An 18,153-nucleotide genomic window follows, 5' to 3' on the forward strand; every position below is an offset into this window, starting at 1 on the left:
GGCCAGGAAGAAGAAACGGTGGACCATTTCCTCTTCCGATGTCCACGGTGGGATGAGCAACGAGAACACATGCGAAATGTCGACGGGGAAATGATGGGTAATCTATCATTTTTCCTGGGAGGCAAGACGGCGGAAGACGGGCATAAGTGGAGGCCGAACCTGGCAGCAGTGCGAGCAGCGATCAAGTTTGCGAAAAGCACGGGGCGTTTGGATGCTACACGGACATGATAACATACAAGATATACTAACAAACCAAACGATATAATGCAGCAAGAACTAATATAGTACAGCCTCTGGTAGACAGACCAGGCTTCAGCCGCTGAAGATGGGAGTCATGGGACGCTGAACACTTGGAGAATTTGGCCTTCAAGCAGGCCTGTCGCAGGGACAAGCGAGGCTGGGAAATGTGGCGAGGAGTAGGGATTGTGATGTTTGAGGGTTATAGGGCTAGAAGTCGGAAAAGAATGTAACTAACGAGACTTAATGTTGTGGGCCCTATGAGGCGTATCCTCCCGGGCGGAATAAATTCATTCATTCATTCATTCATCCTTGGGCCGACCAGGTGTTTTTCATGATGACTAAGGATATCGGATTAAAGCCTTCCCGACGGCCGTTCAGCATGATGACTGGTACTGGACGCGAATTGGCGCCGAACCAAATACGCCAAATACTACTAAACGCGACATCTGTTAGTCCTTTCCATCTCCAGTTTTGAGAACAATCCCATGGCAGATCAACCGCGGTCGAAAGTGATCAAGGAAAATCCCATCGGGAAAGGTCTCAACGCCTTCCGTGCTTCGTTCAATTCGATATGTGAAGCCGAGAGCACCTTGTGCCCACCAGACGCGTTGGATCAGCTTGACCAAGAAGGTATAGCAAGCCTTTCTGCAATGTGCTATTCTGACCAACAAACAGATATCCAAAATCTCGTTCTCGATCTTCTCTCCGCCCTACGAAGCCTCCCCGCCGTTCGCCTCCTAAGGTCAAAGACAGGCCACGGCACCCTCCGAAGCGATCTCCTCAGACTCATTTCTGCTGCCGCCTCCGACGACTTCGACTACGACCGTGTCAAACCTCTCCTGAAAGCCGCCCTCGCTAGCGAACCTGATACCCTAATCTGGGACCAAGTCTACGTCGCCGTTGCCGAATCCACCCCGCCTCCCCGACAGATAGCCTCGTCCCTCCAACAGACCCCATGGCTGCGCAATACGAGCAGCTTCGCAAACTCGTCCGAGCACCGCAAATACGTGGACGACGTGCTAAAAGAGGAACTTGGGTCTATGTATGTCGGGCTCCGTCGCTTTCATGACGCATACTTTGGAGGTGTGGCCGGCCTTGACGCAGCCTCGCAGGCGTTCTTTGATCAGTGCGTCGAAGCCAGCGATCCACTCTTTGAGGACGGTTGGAAGGGATGGCCTGAGGACGCGAAACAGGACGACGTGCTGAGCTGGTTTGCCGACTTCAGCGACAAGCTAACAGAATTCGTAGACAGCCACGGGTCAATCTCGACGCATCAACATCGACGACGGCCTCTTGCCCAGCCCAATAAGCCAATACAAGGTTCTACAGGAGAGCGCAAGTTGGACGTCGGTTTTGTCAAGGATACGAGTGCTGGGAAAGACTCGCGGTGCCACTGGTCGCAGATCTTGGTGCCTGGAGAGCTGAAGAGCAACCCGTCCGCCGACAAGGCCTCGATGGCGTGGCTTGATCTGGGGAGGTACGCGAGGGAGGTGCTGGCTGCGCAGAACGACCGTCGCTTCGTCTTGGGCTTTACCATCTGCGGGTCCCTCATGAGGGTATGGGCATTTGACCGGCTCGGGGGCATCGCATCGGAGCAGTTCGACATTAACAAAGATGGGCGTCAGTTTGTGTCCACGATCCTTGGCTTTCTCTGGATGAACGAGGAGCAGCTAGGGTTCGACCCGACAATCATGACGGCAAACGGGGAGCGATTCATCGAGGTCGATCGGAATGGTTCGACCGAGCGGATCATCATCGACGAGGTGATGCAGCGGGCACCTTGCATAGCTGGTCGAGCGACGACATGTTGGAAAGCCCATCCCGAAGGACGGCCGGAGATGCTGCTTGTCATTAAGGATTCGTGGCAATATCCGGAACGAGATGAAGAAGGCGAACTACTACGTGAGGCGACTGACAAGGGTGTCGTTAACGTAGCTCGGTACTATCATCACGAGACGGTACAGATTGACGAGGCAGATGATGACATCCGGAATAATGTTCGAAGAGGGCTGGATATTACGCAAGCTGCGAACTACCGCCCGGAACGACCAATCCGGCAGAACAACGTCGTATCTGGCACATTGAGAGAGGGTCGCGGCAGTGCCAGTGCCAGCAGAAAGCGGTCATCTAGCCAAGCTGGCGCTCCTCTTCCTTCTAGCAAGCGATCTTGTTCCGTGTCTTCAGCGAGGGTTACCAGTTCATTACCAAATCGTGTACATCGGCGTGTCATTCTCCGAGACTACGGGATGCCTATCTACAAGGCGAGCTCCCGGTCGGCTCTGCTTGCTGCGTTTGAGCGGTGCATCGAAGGACATGAATCTTTGCATAGGGCAGGCTTCCTTCACAGAGACATCTCGGTCAACAATCTTATGATCAACGAGGATGATGATAACCCCTCCTGGCCTTCCTTCTTGATTGATCTTGACCTGGCCATCAAGGAATCGCGAGAGGCTGCATCAGGAGCAAAGGGGAAGACCGGAACACGGGCTTTCATGGCAATTGGGGCGTTGCTAGGCGAGCGGCACTCCTTTATGCACGATCTGGAATCATTCTTCTGGGTCTTGTTTTGGTTATGTATTCATTATAACGGGCCCGGCAAGGGTAGAGTTGTTCCACGGTTTGATAAGTGGAACTTTGTGGAGACGGAGGAGTTGGCAATCTCCAAAAAGGGGGTAATTGACGACGAAGGAGATTTCCTGATGATTTTGGAGGCGAACTGCACATTATACTGCCACCCTATAATCCCATGGGTCAACCGGCTACGGAAAGCGGTGTTTCCTAATGGTGGCAGGTGGGAGCGAGAGGATAGGGTATTATACTCTAGGATGAGGGATATTCTTCGGGAGGCTAGAGAAGACCCCAAAGTATTGGCGGACAGTAACGTTGTGGATTGCTGTTAAAGAACACTTTGCAGCAATGTCAATATGTCTTTCAGGCATTGCTGTACCTAGGTATTGTATTATTCACAGACGATTAACGTTATCACTTTTTTCTGTGTTTTTATCCGGTCCCATACCCCTCTTGACGATGCACGTTGTCATGATCTCTGGAGCGTACTTTGTCCCTTGTGTCACGATCCCTGTCCCAGCGTCACGTGTACCCCACCTTTTTCACCAATCACCTGCAGGCTCACTCGTCACCTCGTGAGCAGAAAAACTTTTCACAACAGCGAGAACGAATTTTTGAAACAACAGCTACCCGCCGGTCGGGACTAACGTGACGACCCCCTCTCCTCTGGAGAGGGGGTGAGATAACCCGTAACTGCGTATAAACCGTAACCACATAACTATGCCGCCGTGTAAGCTACAGCTATCAAATAACATCAGAAAAAATTAATAATTATATCATTTAAAAGCGCTCAATCGATAGTATCTTCAATATTATTTTTAGCATCATTGAATATGTATTTATGTTGTTGTTGTATTATTTGCTTGCCTAGTCCGGGTTATCACGGCGACTTCGGTGCAGGGCCGGCTACTGGCCCGGAATCACTCTCAACACCACTTCCCTCTCGCGATGAGTAATTATTTGGCCTCCGATCGTAGCCCCAACCCCCCCAATTCTCTCTAGGTATCTCTTCGATTTCCTCCCTGTTGATTTCCACGCCAAAGGGAGCCATTGTATAGTTTGCTGGGGCTTTTTGAGAAGCTCTCGCCTGGGAGGATACAATGATACTAACATCATCACTATCCGAAGTAACAGATCGAGGAAGTTGCGGGAGCTCAAGCGATGAAGCTACCGAGATGAAATCTTCGGCATTTGGCGATGGATTGACATCCTCATCATCTTCAATGAAGGTAAAGGGGTGATCTTCTTGCCATTTGTCAAGGTCAGGGATGCCGTCAAGGAATGATTTGGGTACCGTTGAAATCATCAGCTTCTTCTCTTCATCATCAACTTCATTCCACTTCTTTGCAATCCGTTGTTGATTCTCAATTTCCCAATCATTTATAAATGACTTCTTGATCTCTTCCCACTTGGCTGTATCACGAGCTTCCTTTTCTGCCTTTGCTTTGGCCGCGGCCCTGCCTCGCAACTTCGGGCCGCTTGCATCAACAGGGGGCTGTGCCTTCTGCCGTAGCTCCTTCAACCAGGATTCTTGCTCTTTTGCCTGCTTTTTGTTAGTAACAAGCAATTCTTCATGTTGACGCTGTGACACCTGCTTGCGCAGGCTCTTTATTGTATAGGCACCTCCATCTTCGTTGCGGATTCGCCGCCGTGAGCCGGTCCGGCGTGCCTCCATCGCGAGCCGCTCGCGTTGCAGTTTAACGATCTCAAGCTGTGCCGACTTTGCGATGATTGCATAGTCAAGAGATGCCTCTACATTCCTCAGTATTTCTCTCGTTGGGCTGCTTAGTATCTGAAGCTTTTCACGTATATCATTGAGCTGTTTTTTCGACTTTCTTGGTGTAATAGGATGTAGAAGCTTGGGGAAGAGAGGCTCGGTTTTCTGCTTGGCTGCAAGTCGTAGTGGTTGAAGGGGGATTTCTCTGTTAACGGGCTAAAGTCCCGACTTTTCCCAGCCAACGTATATATAACAGGCTCTAAAAGCAGCATTGTATAGTGTATTCCACATATTGAGAAAGTGAAATCTTGTGATTTGAAGACCGCCGCCGGCAACGAAGTCATTGAGGCTATCTCGTTGTGCCCTTTTGAGGTGTAGATAAACCCCCACATCAAGGGGCTGAAGAATGTGACTAGTATGACTCGGAAGAAGGAAAGGCACGATATCGAACATGATACAATACCAAATGAACTGAATATCCTCATGAGCAGAAAATCCATCCATTACTAGTAGACGAGTGACAGGGGAATTTTTCCGGGATTTTTGGATGCCAAATATGCGTACTTTTGGCTCCAAGTCGCGAGGCTGATTTCAGGGGGGTACCCGAACCATTCCTTTATCGTGAAGCCGTCAAAATCGCTACTTTTTGCGAAGGAATGCCGATTGAAGTGTTGAAGCCACTGAACGCCGCGTTGGGCGTTATTGAAGCCGGTTTCTGTATGTGTAAGGACGACTTCTTCGTCAATTTCTGCTCGAGTATATTCTTCTAGCAATGACTTCAAAGAAAATATCAGAAATGAAGGAATTGATTGACCAGCGGCGTTGATACTGTCAATTGAAGTCAATGACTCCTTGTTGCCCGGCTGAAAAGCTATAGCCCGTGTGTTATGCTTCTTGCGGATCGAGAATAGCCTCACATTGCCGGAAACCCAGCCAATTTGCAAGGGAGACTCGTCGAAATTCCAGTTATTCCTTTGAATAATATTGTAGCTCTTGAGAATAGCTTCATATTTATCAAACCATCCATCTAGTCGTTTAATATCTGTTTCTGCGCTGGCCCGTTGAATTTCCTTGGTCTTGGGGATGTTACATTGTAACTCAGGGTGCCGCTTTTGAAGCCCCGTACCCAAGCTTGTGATAGCTTCGTTTTTGGGCCTTTGATGCGTATGGAACGTATATAACTTGCATAGTTACGAATGACAGATTCAGTAACTGCAAAAGCGCTGTTCTCAACATTGCTGAGATACTCGATGAGAGCTCTTTCTTCTGGTATAGTCAATGCCATTGGGCGACCTCCCATAGTCATAGACTTCTTCATCATTGGAAGAGGCTTTCCATCCTTCAAAAGATAGATATATTTCTTCGTGAGAGACAATGGAGCCTTGTGTTGAGCTGCAACATCGCTTTGTGATAGCTTTTTTGGTGTTGTACGTGATATCGACTCCCCGGATAGCCAAGCGCGGGCTGCAGCCGCCGCATTAACCCGGGATTCTTTTGAAATTGGTTTCATAGCGAATTTAGATTGAAATGAAGCTATTTGTGAAAATCTGGATTTATTTGATGTCGAATTGAAGGTTCTGTTGATCACGGCGGCATAGTTATGTGGTTACGGTTTGTACGCAGTTACGGGTTATCTCACCCACCCTCCAGAGGAGGGTGGGTCGGCGTTGATTACTCAGACCCACGGGTAATTGTCAACAAAGAAGTGCGTGGAAGTGAACGATGGCCAATAAAATGCCAGCTATCCCTGCTTCTTATATAGGGTAAGGCCGAGTTCTGCAGCTTTCACGGGGCTAATTCACCCAAGAATTAACAGCCCAATATAGATAATATATTGCCAATATGGACATCCTCATATTATATTGTCACAATATCGTAGACTTCATATCATATTATCACAATACCAGAAAAGGCATATTATATGGTATGTATTGCAATATACTACTTTATTGCCATATTATTCGCAACACTGGGGCCAGAATTTCGGTGGATATCGATATACGCAGGTCTGATTATCTGAATATGAGTACCACCGACTACAATAACTCACAAGCGTCTGCTACGCAAGAAAAGTCGAGTTTGTCGTTGGACGCCTGTCCACCTGGAACTCCGACCGAAGCAAACAGTCCTGATCAAGAGGAGCCGCAGTCTTCACTTACTTACAATCTGCGCCCAAGAAACGACAAGCTCAAGACTGCAACATGGAAGGTCAAAGAAGCAGGATCGTGGAAGGAGATACTACGGCTTGCTGGGCGTGCATCTCGCAGAGGACAAGGAACAGAACGGCGCTTGCGAGTGGGACGTCGAGTAGGGTCTAAAATGGACTTTCGTGATGCTGCCAGTGGTACAGACCACTCTCAAGGCAGCAAACCATTGCCTGGTTGTCGCCTCAAGGTTGAGGACTTCCATCAAACATTCTATGGCCACCGGCCGGATGGCTCCCCAGAGTTTAGACAGCGACCTAGAGGCTAAGACCTTCGCCTCGGCCGAGAATTGAAAGAGAGTTGCTCAATACACACCAAAGTCTTGCATTGTTTCGACCATGTGCTTTCACCTTGCTTACTTGTGCACGCGAGCATCAGACCGCAAAGTCACCGCCTTCGCTGAACGAATCAATCACCCAGAGATTGCAAATCTTTGCCTTACAGTGCACAGGAGGTGATATTCAGACCCATGAGACTCAAGATGATATAAGAATACATACACCAGGACTCGGATTGTTATTACTCTGACACGGGGAGTAAAGTTTAGGGTAGCCCTTTCCTTTTTTTCCGTGGCTGTCAGTCTATACAACCTTCAGCTCATAGTCTACATTCGTTCACGATAGACCATGCCACCCTCGGACGCTTCTGGAGGATTTCTAGTACAAATGGTCTTAAGTGAGATGAGATAATCATATCTTCCATGGCTTGCGCTGGAGAAATTTGGTACGTGTTCACACTGGGGCGGGCACTATGTTCTCTCTTGCGGATGAGTGACGATAGGAAACGCATCTATCTTGAGCTAACAATCAACAGCTACTTTGATGCAAGGAGTCCTTCATATGTCTTTTTGACTTTCTCCTCATTTATTGTTGACCCGGAAGCGTGTAATCTTGAAATGCATCGAGATTCTGGGAGGCTGAGCCGTATTCTTTGCATCCCTCGAAGGAGCAGTTGTACTAGCACCCTTCTCTCTTCTCCTTCTAGAGGGCAGAATCAGACTCACTGTTACATGACAGGACATAGATGCTGCCTTCAGCTTCTGATAACTACCAGAGCTGCCTCTAATCTTTCGACTTCTCGCTCAAGAAGGTGCCGCCGTTTTCGAGATTCCTCGTCTTCCTTCGCAATGCTCTGTAGCTGATTGCAATCGAGACCCATTACCATCTCAGGTCCAAAGATTTGCAGTGCACTTCCCTCTCCACTAAGAAGCAGATGTGACACTACTTGCTGATCCAGCACATCAACAAATCGTTTCCGAGAGACCTTGTAATACGCGGCCAGGCTGTCTAGCAAGTCATCGCAAACATGCTGCCCATTACCCTTATCAGCTGCGCACTTCTTGACTGCGTCAACCGGAATATATGCTCCTTTTCCATTGAAGGAGACTTGTTTGTCCTCTAACTCATGCGAGATTCGCTCTGCGCGCTTCCTCTGGAGTGTGGCGTTGAAGTAGTGGTTGAGCGTACTGGGCATAGTACCGCGTTCAAGCTCGAGAAGGAATCTGGTTTGTTCCATAGCTTTTCGGTAGGCGTCGATCAGCTTTTCTGCAAGGAGCTCTTCCCATATCTGAGTTTTAATTTGTTTCTCTTGACATATTTCGTCAAGAAGGCACGAGATGAAGTCGTGCAGGAGCGAAATGATGTGGCCAATATGCGACAACGCAAGTGGCACCCATTTCTCCGACTGTTGCTCAAATACAGTCCAAAGCATCGTCCCCCCGTACTAGAAAACCATTAGTAAAGTTCAATCAAGAAAAGGGAAGAGCCACAGACAGTTCCCAGCTCGGGGCCACGACTGGATTCATAGACATCCTGGATCATGTTCCTGATAGTGCCAGGTGATGGCTTGGGACATTCGTAGACTTCTGGCTCTATGACATCGCATAGCTCATCGTACTTGAAGATATCAACCTCCAAGGGCGGAAATGCCGACTCCTGACCAAAGCTGGTGTCGCCCTCACCGCTCCAATGAGCACTGAAATGATGCTGGTGGCCTCGATGCCAGAATGTGTCGGAAAACGTCTCGTTCAACTTCATTATCTTTGTGATTAGCTTGAGATCAGGACGGTTGTGAAATATCCTGTCGCTGGCATAGTTGCCGCTCAAGGCCGCCCGAACGATCGTCTGGAAACGTGTAGCTAGCTTGCCAAGATGCATTCTCTGGGAGACCTCATCAGCACGAGGAGAGCCTATCATCTGCAGCTCCGACTTGTGACTTCGCAGGAGGTTTTGTACTTCTGCCTTGAGGTGAGGGAATTCCTTGTTCGAGATATCCAGAAGTAGCTGGCGGAGTCGTTCTCTGAAAGCAGCGACACCACATCGGCCCGTCGCGTCAGCCCAAGGATATCCTGCAAAGAATGCTGCCTCTGCAGCAGCTCGTTGATGGAAAGAAGAAGTGTTATCATCCGCACTTCTATTCTTCACAACAAAGTAGCCGAGTTTCAACTTGCTCCGCCTCCCTTGTAGCAAGTCCATCACAGTCTCTCTCGTTGCGGCCTCACTGACCAAGTCGGGCTTTGTTAGCACACCCATGGTTCTATTGCCTTTTGGATCGGCTTCAGAAGCAAACTTCAAGATTTCTTGGGTTGCAGCGTCAATGTTACAAGGTATGACGGCCAAGATGCTGCAAAACATTAGCTTAGCCCACATCGTCACTCACGACACTCACACGGTCCTGCTATTCCTCATGTATGACTTCACCATGCTCTCTACTAGAGCAGGATCGGTCTCTTTGGTGATCCCTTGACTTTGTTAGAGCTGGTCAAGTTCCACAACAGGGGAGAGGGAGTTACCGGGCGTGGCTACTCGGAAGATGCCCGGCACATCTATAACGGTGAGGTGGATCTCCTTAAGAGACGTCAGTGAAGCTCAGCTCTCACAGGTCTGAGTCACTTACTTCTGGGCCATTAATTTCGATCTTCAGGATGTCTTGGCTGAATGCTTCGGAGGTATCATCACTCTTGGACGCGATGCCCATGGTGTCATTGGCCTGACATTAATTAGCGGTAGATCGAGCATTGCCATCAACAGAATAGGCGAACAGCGTAGAAAAGCTCCACTAAATCCTCGTTGTTCAGTTCGGTGAATTCTCGTTGGAACCCGAGCAACCTCATCTTCAGCTTATCATCTGCATCAGGCCGAGGGATTATGGAGACTCTGACACTCTTGGCGGGGTCACGGCGACTCGTGATTTGGGTAGCGTATCGAGTACAAAGCGTTGTGGCTCGAGGAAATGAGAACCCTGTTAGGCTCTCCAGGACAGAACTCTTGCCCGAGGACTGATCACCGACAACGACAAGCTAATTTCACAGTCAGTGGTTGTTCATCTGGCTGGATTAGGGTCATGACCTGAGGTAGCTGGATAAGTGAGCCAACATTCAGTTCCCGGAGTCTGTCGATCTTCGCCAGAACTTCAGGGTTGCCTAGATCTTTTGCTGACATCTTCAGTGTTGAAGGTGGATGTTTGTCGGATGTCAGATATCGATGTAGGACGGCCCATTTATAAGATGGTGTCATTCGCGTCAGTCTCAGCTGCAAACGGGACACAGCGGGGTTACGTTATCTTACCTACCGCAAACGGCTATCAGGCTGGCAGATAGGCGAACTCAGTCTAAGTGGGTGTGCAACACTACTTCCGAACCCGTCGCACTTAGATTTCACATGGAGTCCCCCGCGTGGCTTGGGAGCTGTATCTGCACTTTTATAATTGAGTGACAAGTAATAGATCGAAACAAACGCGTTACTTCTTGGAGAGGCTAGAAACCAGTAGGTATGCTATCGTTGCACTGCCCGGATCCAGCCGAGCTTAGTCCTCATCATTCGGAAGCTCGATACACACGCATGCTAACAATGAGAGCTACTGCCGATGTTGGGCTAATCGCTCGCAGCGGCAAAATTGTCCCCGAGTTGCTCTTCGATCGCCCTGGAATTAGGATCTTGTGTAGAATTGAACTTGAGTGGCCCGTCATTTGAGATGCCATGAGGCGTGAGCTGAATGTCAAGGCAAGACGTGTAAATTTGGGGTGACACAGTCCGTGACACGATCTTAGTGCTCGGTGTCTGTCCTGCGGCTGGTAGTCCATCGCTGACCGTCGGCCAATCCCAGACCTAGTAAAGTGTGTAACCCACCCACCCTACTTCCGAGCCACCCCCACATCCGAGCCACCATCACCACCACCATCACCACTTATTTCACTCCCTCTCCCACCCACCCATATACAACTTTCTGCTTCGCCGGATAATTCGGATACGCCGGATTCGTCTGGACTATCCGTTATATCGCCAGCCGGGTTTTTCGCCCGATAGATATGCTCTATCCTTGCGAAGGTGCTGTTGGGCAGGGTTCGGATCAATTCAACGAGCATCAATATAACACCTCGTTGATAGATAATAGATGATTACGTAATGACAGGTGGGTTGATTGATAGAAGTTGATAAACAAACGACATTGATTGATAGATGTTGGTATCCGTTGATAGGTGTTGCACCCATATTTGCTGACAAGCCAAGCCTCTAGCTGTTAATCCTCAGATTCTTCGACATCTGGTATCATGTTGCCCGTCCACCAAGGGTGTGCTCAACTCAACGTATTTCAATATGTTGAATGGATTGACGATCAACGTCAACTCAACGTCAATCAACATCGAATAAGGATTACATAAACATCAATCCATTTTGAGTTATCATTGATTGAATGGATTGAAGGTGGTGGATTTAGGGTAGCTGGTAATAGGACTCGTGATTCCTGAAGAGGTTTTGGCATCTTGAGTCTTTGTGGTCCACCCTTCTCGTCACACTAACCTTAATATGGTTTAGTTCACCACCTTTGGGTTTTTTCCCGATTAGATCAGTGCCGACGCGCTCCATGATCGCGTTCTTCCGCGACCGTGTTACAGCTGGACGCTCTGAATGAGAAGGAATGGAGTCTACAGCGCCCTCCACGAACGACGTTGACGTGTTATCTTCCGCAACACTTGCAGTGGCCTCTTTAGCGACGCCAGCTCCCAGCCTGCGAGAGGAAACACCACATGAAGAAGTAGAGCATCAGTACCTCTGGCGTTGTTTCCCGGATTACGTGTGGTCCCAACGCGTCCGAGATACACCATCGTGAAAGAGGAAGCGGCTTTGCCTGACGACATCAATGAAGATATTGACGAGCTCGAATTATGGCAGTCGTCGTGGGAGGATGGAGATAACGATGTTAGAGATGCAATATCATACTGGCATGAGCGCAAACGTCGGTATCCTCGTCTTTCACGAATGGCGCTGGACTTCCTTACGATCCAGCCGATGTCAGCAGAGTGCGAGAGGATGTTTGCAGCGGCAGGGCGGATGGTGACGCCACTACGAAATCGGCTGGACGCGGACATTATAGGAATGTGTCAAGTGCTGCGATCGTGGTTACGGGCTGGGGTGATTGACGACCTGGACGTGTCATTACTTCCTACCGAGAATGGTAGTGGTGATGGGCCGGAAGAAGGATCATGGGTGGAGGTGGGATGTGAAGAAAAGGGGATGGAAGAGTGGGAGTGAAATAGCTCAGCTTGGAGATCAACGACTTCAACCAGTGTCCATTCAACTCAATTTGACGGATAATTGATCAACGCCACTGGAGAGAGTGGTTGACCAGGTCAACTCACCGCCACCGGGCCATTCGGTTGATTGAATTGAGTGGTGCACATCCTTGCCGTCCACTTCAACATTGGATCAAGATCCTGGATCACACCAGCGTGGTACCAGCTCCGGATGGTCTGACAGAGTGAAAGAGTATCGGCATGCAGTCGGTTGCGCAGAGGAACCACCATGTGACCGGTGACGCTAAACAGACGCTCGACCTCAGCACTCATGGGAAGTACAGTGTGTAGATCTAGAGCCATGCGTGATAGCCGAGGGTATTTTTGCCTTCTCTTGTGCCAGTAAAGACGCGGGTCCTCCACATGCTTATCGCCTGCAGCGTGATCATGCTCCCATAGTTCAAACTCATCCGGCTCAGTTGCCGCTGGCGACGCACATGGTGACAAGGAGGCTGACGTTTGCCCGCTGACGTCTCGCCTTTGCTTTTTGAAGTTTGTGAATTTGTTGGTCGAAAGACGAAGGGCTTTCCTAGGCGGCTCGAGGACGTCTTCAGCGTCAATCGGCAAATCTTTGTACTGTTCACGCCATAGGCGGTACACCTGTTGCCTCGCTGCGTCGATCCAGTTGGGGTGATCTTCGTACCACCCGTCGAAAGCGTCCCAACGTTTCCCAGGATTCAGAACCGCGGCAGCGTAGATCAATGGTGATTCACCCGCCTTCGCGTAGTAGGAATCGAGCTTCTTCCACGCATTGTTGACGTTCACGACCAAATGATCACCTTCAGGAAGACCTGCCACGATGCCCTTCGCAGTCTCGAGGCCGTCGAGGAGAAACTCATATGCATCAAGGATTTCCCAACTTGCGCCATGAATCTGGTCAATGGCTTCCTCGCCAAGGCTTCGCTGTTTCTCGCGAGACTGGGAGTCGCCCTGCAGGGATTTGATGACAAGCTCAAAATTGAGAAGGATGTCATGGAGAGCTTGTATTGCCTCCCAATCACTCTCTTCCAGCCTATTGCCTTCCTGGAGAAAGTAGGGTTCTCTGACGCCCTTCCTCAAGTTGCCGCATCTTGTTCGGTTCTCAGAGTCGAAATGTGCCCTAGCCTCGAATATGAAGGTATCGTAAAAAGGCTTTAGTCGAAGCGCGCGTTGCATCATGTAGAATTGCGAAAGCCATCGGGTGGCATTGTCGGTGACAACCTTAACTGGTTTATGGGCTTTGAACCCAGAGTCTTCTGCTGCCTCTCGAATGCGGTGCTCCTGGGCCGAGATAAGCTTCCTCGTCCATAGGTCTGACCGATTGACTTCTTGACAGAAGTTGTGAAGCTTCCCAATGGGTCCTCTCTTCCTCCACTGCTCGTGTTCGCGCTGCACAGTAAGCAGGCCATCGTTAACATCCCGCTCGAAAGACTCATAATCTTGGCCGAAAAGAAGGGCCTTTACAACCAAATTTATAACATGACCCAGGCAGCGAACTCTGCGCTCTGGCCAATGAAAGCCCAGGGCATCCCCGATTTCCGCCAAAGCCGTATCGTTGTTCGATGCATTGTCGACAGTGAAATATCCGATCTTCTTCTCGATATCGTAGGAGCTGATGACTTCGAGAACCGCAGCGGCGATATTCTTCCCAGTATGCCTGCCATCCATTTCAGGCAGACCAAGCACAATTTTGTGGGGTTGTGCCTGTCGGTCGCGATATACGGCACTGACACCATAGAGTGAGAGGCCGTTTGTTGAAGTCCAGCCATCAAAAGCAAGATGAACTTGACCAGGGCTCTCCTGAAGCGTCTTGGCTACCAGCCCCTTGTTTTTCTCGTATTCGCGAAACGCAATCGCCCGCACGCTCTTGTCGCTGATGTGCGCGCGTTGGATGCCGACCGAAGGGCTGAGATACTCGAGGACTTCGCGAAGAAAGGGATGTTGCGCGGTGCGGAAGGGCAGGTTGGCGCTGACCATCCACTTGACCATCTTGCGTTGGAACTCCTCCTTGTTGAAAGAGGCAACCAGTCGATTCGCCATAGCTTGCTGATTCGCGTCGTTGACGTCGAGGCCAAAGAACGAAACGACCGACATCTGATCCGCCATGTCATGTGGACGTTTCAGAGTATTCGGTACGGTTCGCTTCGCGCTCGCGTTGCGCACGTTGTGGAAGCTCGAGAGATGTAGCTCAACGTTGCTGAGGTTTCGAGCGTCGTAGTGTGAGGGTCGAAGGTCTCGCTTCTTAACGCAAAAGCCGCAGACCCATGTGGCACTGTTGCCCGCCTTTGAGATATCGAAGCCGAACTTCCATACCCATTGTCTTGTAGATGACCTGCGTTCACTGAGGGTGTAGCCTTTGAATCGTTCGAAGACGAAATCATGATCCTCGTCAGTAAGGTCCAGGGGGTCAGAACCTGTAAAGTTGGCATCATGAGCGTGGGGATGAGGGGAGGCTGATTTGCTTCGCAAAGGCGTTGACGGTGTGGATGATGGAGCAATGGTGGCCGAGCTCTGCATTTCGTCAGGTGGTTGCTGTTGGCGAACGCGTCAACGACGCGTCTCGTTGCGCGCGAAATATCTTGCCTCGGTCCGCCCACCTACCCTGCAGTCCGCCGTCAACAAACATCAACTTCATCAACGTTGATGCCATCTCGTTGAATTGATATGTCTTGGCGAGTAATGAAATTGATTGATAGATATTGAAACATCTCTGACGCCCGTTGATTGATGGTTGATGCTCGTTGAATTGATCCGAACCCTGCTGTTGGGCGATAAGGGCACCCTCTTCCTCGTGCGTTGCCGCTGGTTATCTAGATGGCCCTGGAGATGGCGGACTTGTTGCTCTAGAATAGCCAGTCTAGATGCCTGCTTATCATACCCCTTCTGCACCTTTCTAGATAAGTGACGAAGAGTATGGGTATCCAACCCATCCTTGCCCAGCTGGTTCAACTGATGTAATTGATGCCGTAGATCAGCAGATCGATGAGGAGTTGACCATGGGATAACAGATACGGCTTTATCCCACTGCTGGCTGCTATCTTGGTCCTTCTGTTGGCTGCTGGAAGATGCCTTAGATACTAGGGAGTTGGATAGAGGGCGGTGTGTAGAGACTGGCCATAACCCAGCCCACTTCCAGCCACTTTTGATATTCTGGCTTGTTATTGCTGCTTTGCGGGCATTAAAATAACAGTCTAGGAATGCCTTCTTGCCAGCAATAGTTGAATCGCTGACCCAATCATCCATAGATCCAACCCCTTTACGATAGGCTTGCTTCAATGGGCCAAAGACTGCTACATCTAGAGGCTGAAGGACAGCAGAGGAGTGTGGCGGTAGATATAATAGATATAATAGATATATGTGGTTCCGGAAGCATTGCCACATAAAGTCTATCGTTATATGGCTGTGATGGGCATCTAGAACCAGCAGTCTGGCCTCATCTGGCTGGGCTGGCTGGCTGGGTCTAGTCTGTGGGATGAAGACCTTCTCCAGCCATTCAAGGGCAGTCTGGTCAGTCGTCCAGCCATTATCTGAGTATTTAAAGTGCCAACCATCATATCTAGATAGGTCTGATGGGAACCACTGGGCCTGGACTGACTTGCCCTTATATATAACCAAGGGGGGCAGGGAAGTCCCAGTTGCTGACACACACTCTATCAGCGATATCCATGCCCTGGATCCAGGCTGCTTTTTCTGGATATATCGCGATGCTGCAGAGCCTAGCACTAGGCCATTAACTCCCTTGCCCTCCATAATGCCAGTCTCATCCATATTCCATCGGTTGGATGGATGGATTCCCTGTATAGCAGGGATACTATCCAGACGATGGAAGAATTCATGGATAACTTCAGAAGAATGGGATCTCCATCGCCTGGCATCTATTGCTCTAGATCGCTTGGCTCTGATAGATGGGTTTCGCCGGAGGAATCGCCCTATCCACTTCCTCCCTAGAGGTCGATGGGTATCACCCATCATACGCTCTGCCAGTCCCTTCACTTGTTGATGGGTAAGGGGCATGCCAAGGGCTTCTTGGGTAGATATATAAGCAGCCAAGTTAGCCTCTTGTGACTGCGATAACCGCTGATAATCAACCCACGCGGCATTTCTGCTTTGCCTGCCCTTCAGCCGATGCTGAAGGGACTGGTATGGTATGCCCCATTCGCGAGCTGCCTGGCGAATAGGGCAGCCAGCAGCCACATCAGAAAGTGCTTGTTGGAGCTCAAATTCGGTATAATGCTTTATTGTATGATGGAGAAGGTATCGTGAAAAAATGGCGTTGTTTGGCGATAAATGGCAATTGTTGTGATGGTTTGAAAAAGGGGATGTTCTTGACGATGCGGCATTTTCGGGTGGCTCGTAAGTGGGGTGGGTGGGTTAAGTGCCGGAAGTGGGATCTTGGATCTTGGGCCTGTTTGTTCACCATTGCCTGTCGCTCCGCTGAAATCGGCCCATCATTGATCTGGTACAGTGGGCGTGCAAAAGTCCCGACCCATTTCAGATTGACCCAACCACCCTCAATTCATCGTGATATTTCAACTATCAATTGAACTATCTATATACATTCAATCAAGGCGTGATATATATCATTTTGTAGAGAATTAAAAGGAGAATCTAAATATCTATATCAGTACTTCGTATAGTATCCATTAGCATCGTAGCACGCGTTGACCCTATGGGGCATCGATTTTATCACGTTCTTGACTACCTCATCTTCAATTTTCTCCCACACTTCGGCCGCAGCTTGTATCAACCGCTCTTTCGTCTCTACAGTATGCGGGAAGGCAGATAACTCGGGATATTCCTCAAATATCCGTTTTTTCGGGATTTTCCAGATATTCTCGATAGGATTGAGGTCAGGACTGTATGGAGGCCAGTCTGTGAGAATCACTCCTTCTTCTGACGCCCATTGTGTCAGCCAATCTTGGACCGAGCCGGCTGTAAAGGTACGGCCGTTGTCGTGTTGAAAAGTCTCTCCTTCTGATAAGAATCTTGGGAGGTAGGACTGCAAGCAAGCCTTGATACGCCGGCCGGTTACGCCGCCGCGCTTGGCTTCAGGATCTCCCTCAAGAGGGACAATCTCAGACGGTTTTTCATAGTGAATAGCTGCAAAGAACATCTGTGGATGTCCGGCCTTCCGTTTCCTCGGCTGTACCTTATCTCGGCGAAGTCTCTCGCCCTGTGGTGTGGTCAGAATAGCTTTCTATATAAGGAGGGTTCAAACTGACCACGCGATAAAAACACCACTTAGTATAGTTGCCGTCCTCAACATCAACAGAGACCTCGTCAGAAAACCACCAGCTATACCAAAAAGACTCGTCTTCATGACGGTACTTGTCGCACCAAGCTTTTCGAATTCCAGGCGTTTTTTCGGTCAGAAACGGGCGTCGAAGAGCGTGCTTGTGTTGGATGCCATCTGCAATAAGCCAGCGATAAATTGTAGTTCTATGACAACTTAGGTGACTTCGTTCTTCGATTTCTTTATACGAGATAAAAGGGTTTCTTTCAATGAGCATTTTGATATGCGTTTTATCCCGATCGAGCAACGCTGTCGGTCTTCCGGACCGCGGGTTGTCTTGACCCTCGTTTTGATGACGGTAACGCTTCAAGACGCCCTTGACTGCATCTGGAGTCATCTCCATTGTGAACGCGATATCCTTGACAAAATTTCCTAATTCGCACATCATATGAATCCTTATTCGATTCTGAATCGAATGATATACACCTCGATGTTGTCTGGGCATTTTAATGTAGTCAATTGACGCGTTGAAGATAATATATTCAATGTTGTTGAGAAGAGGAAGCGGGGTTAGGTCCGGAACGGGTCGGGACTTTTGCATGCAACTGTACAAGGGTGGATCGTTAAGCCCCTGTTTTGA

General features: G+C 49.5%; 4 protein-coding genes across 4 annotated transcripts; 2 read left to right on the top strand and 2 right to left on the bottom strand.

Annotated features, from left to right (window-relative positions):
• Positions 1-725: 725 nt before the first annotated feature.
• FPOAC1_012977 (uncharacterized protein) lies at positions 726-3,140 on the top strand (the record flags this gene model as incomplete). The annotated part of the gene is made up of 2 exons (XM_044857319.1): positions 726-870; positions 916-3,140. The coding sequence occupies 2 exons, from the start codon at positions 726-728 to the stop codon at positions 3,138-3,140; spliced, it is 2,370 nt and encodes a 789-aa protein (XP_044701502.1).
• A 548-nt stretch (positions 3,141-3,688) lies between these two features.
• On the bottom strand, positions 3,689-4,483 carry FPOAC1_012978 (uncharacterized protein; the record flags this gene model as incomplete). The annotated part of the gene is made up of 1 exon (XM_044857320.1): positions 3,689-4,483. One exon carries the CDS (start codon positions 4,481-4,483, stop codon positions 3,689-3,691), a length of 795 nt encoding a protein of 264 aa, XP_044701503.1.
• A 2,064-nt stretch (positions 4,484-6,547) lies between these two features.
• FPOAC1_012979 (uncharacterized protein) lies at positions 6,548-6,997 on the top strand (the record flags this gene model as incomplete). Its single annotated transcript, XM_044857321.1, has 1 exon — positions 6,548-6,997. The coding sequence occupies one exon, from the start codon at positions 6,548-6,550 to the stop codon at positions 6,995-6,997; it is 450 nt and encodes a 149-aa protein (XP_044701504.1).
• A 764-nt stretch (positions 6,998-7,761) lies between these two features.
• On the bottom strand, positions 7,762-10,169 carry FPOAC1_012980 (uncharacterized protein; the record flags this gene model as incomplete). Its single annotated transcript, XM_044857322.1, has 7 exons — positions 7,762-8,451; positions 8,502-9,351; positions 9,397-9,469; positions 9,521-9,575; positions 9,625-9,717; positions 9,770-10,027; positions 10,077-10,169. 7 exons carry the CDS (start codon positions 10,167-10,169, stop codon positions 7,762-7,764), a joined length of 2,112 nt encoding a protein of 703 aa, XP_044701505.1.
• Positions 10,170-18,153: the final 7,984 nt, after the last annotated feature.

Source organism: Fusarium poae (genome assembly GCF_019609905.1).
Source record: "Fusarium poae strain DAOMC 252244 chromosome Unknown contig_1, whole genome shotgun sequence".
Taxonomy (NCBI): Eukaryota; Fungi; Ascomycota; class Sordariomycetes; order Hypocreales; family Nectriaceae; genus Fusarium; species Fusarium poae.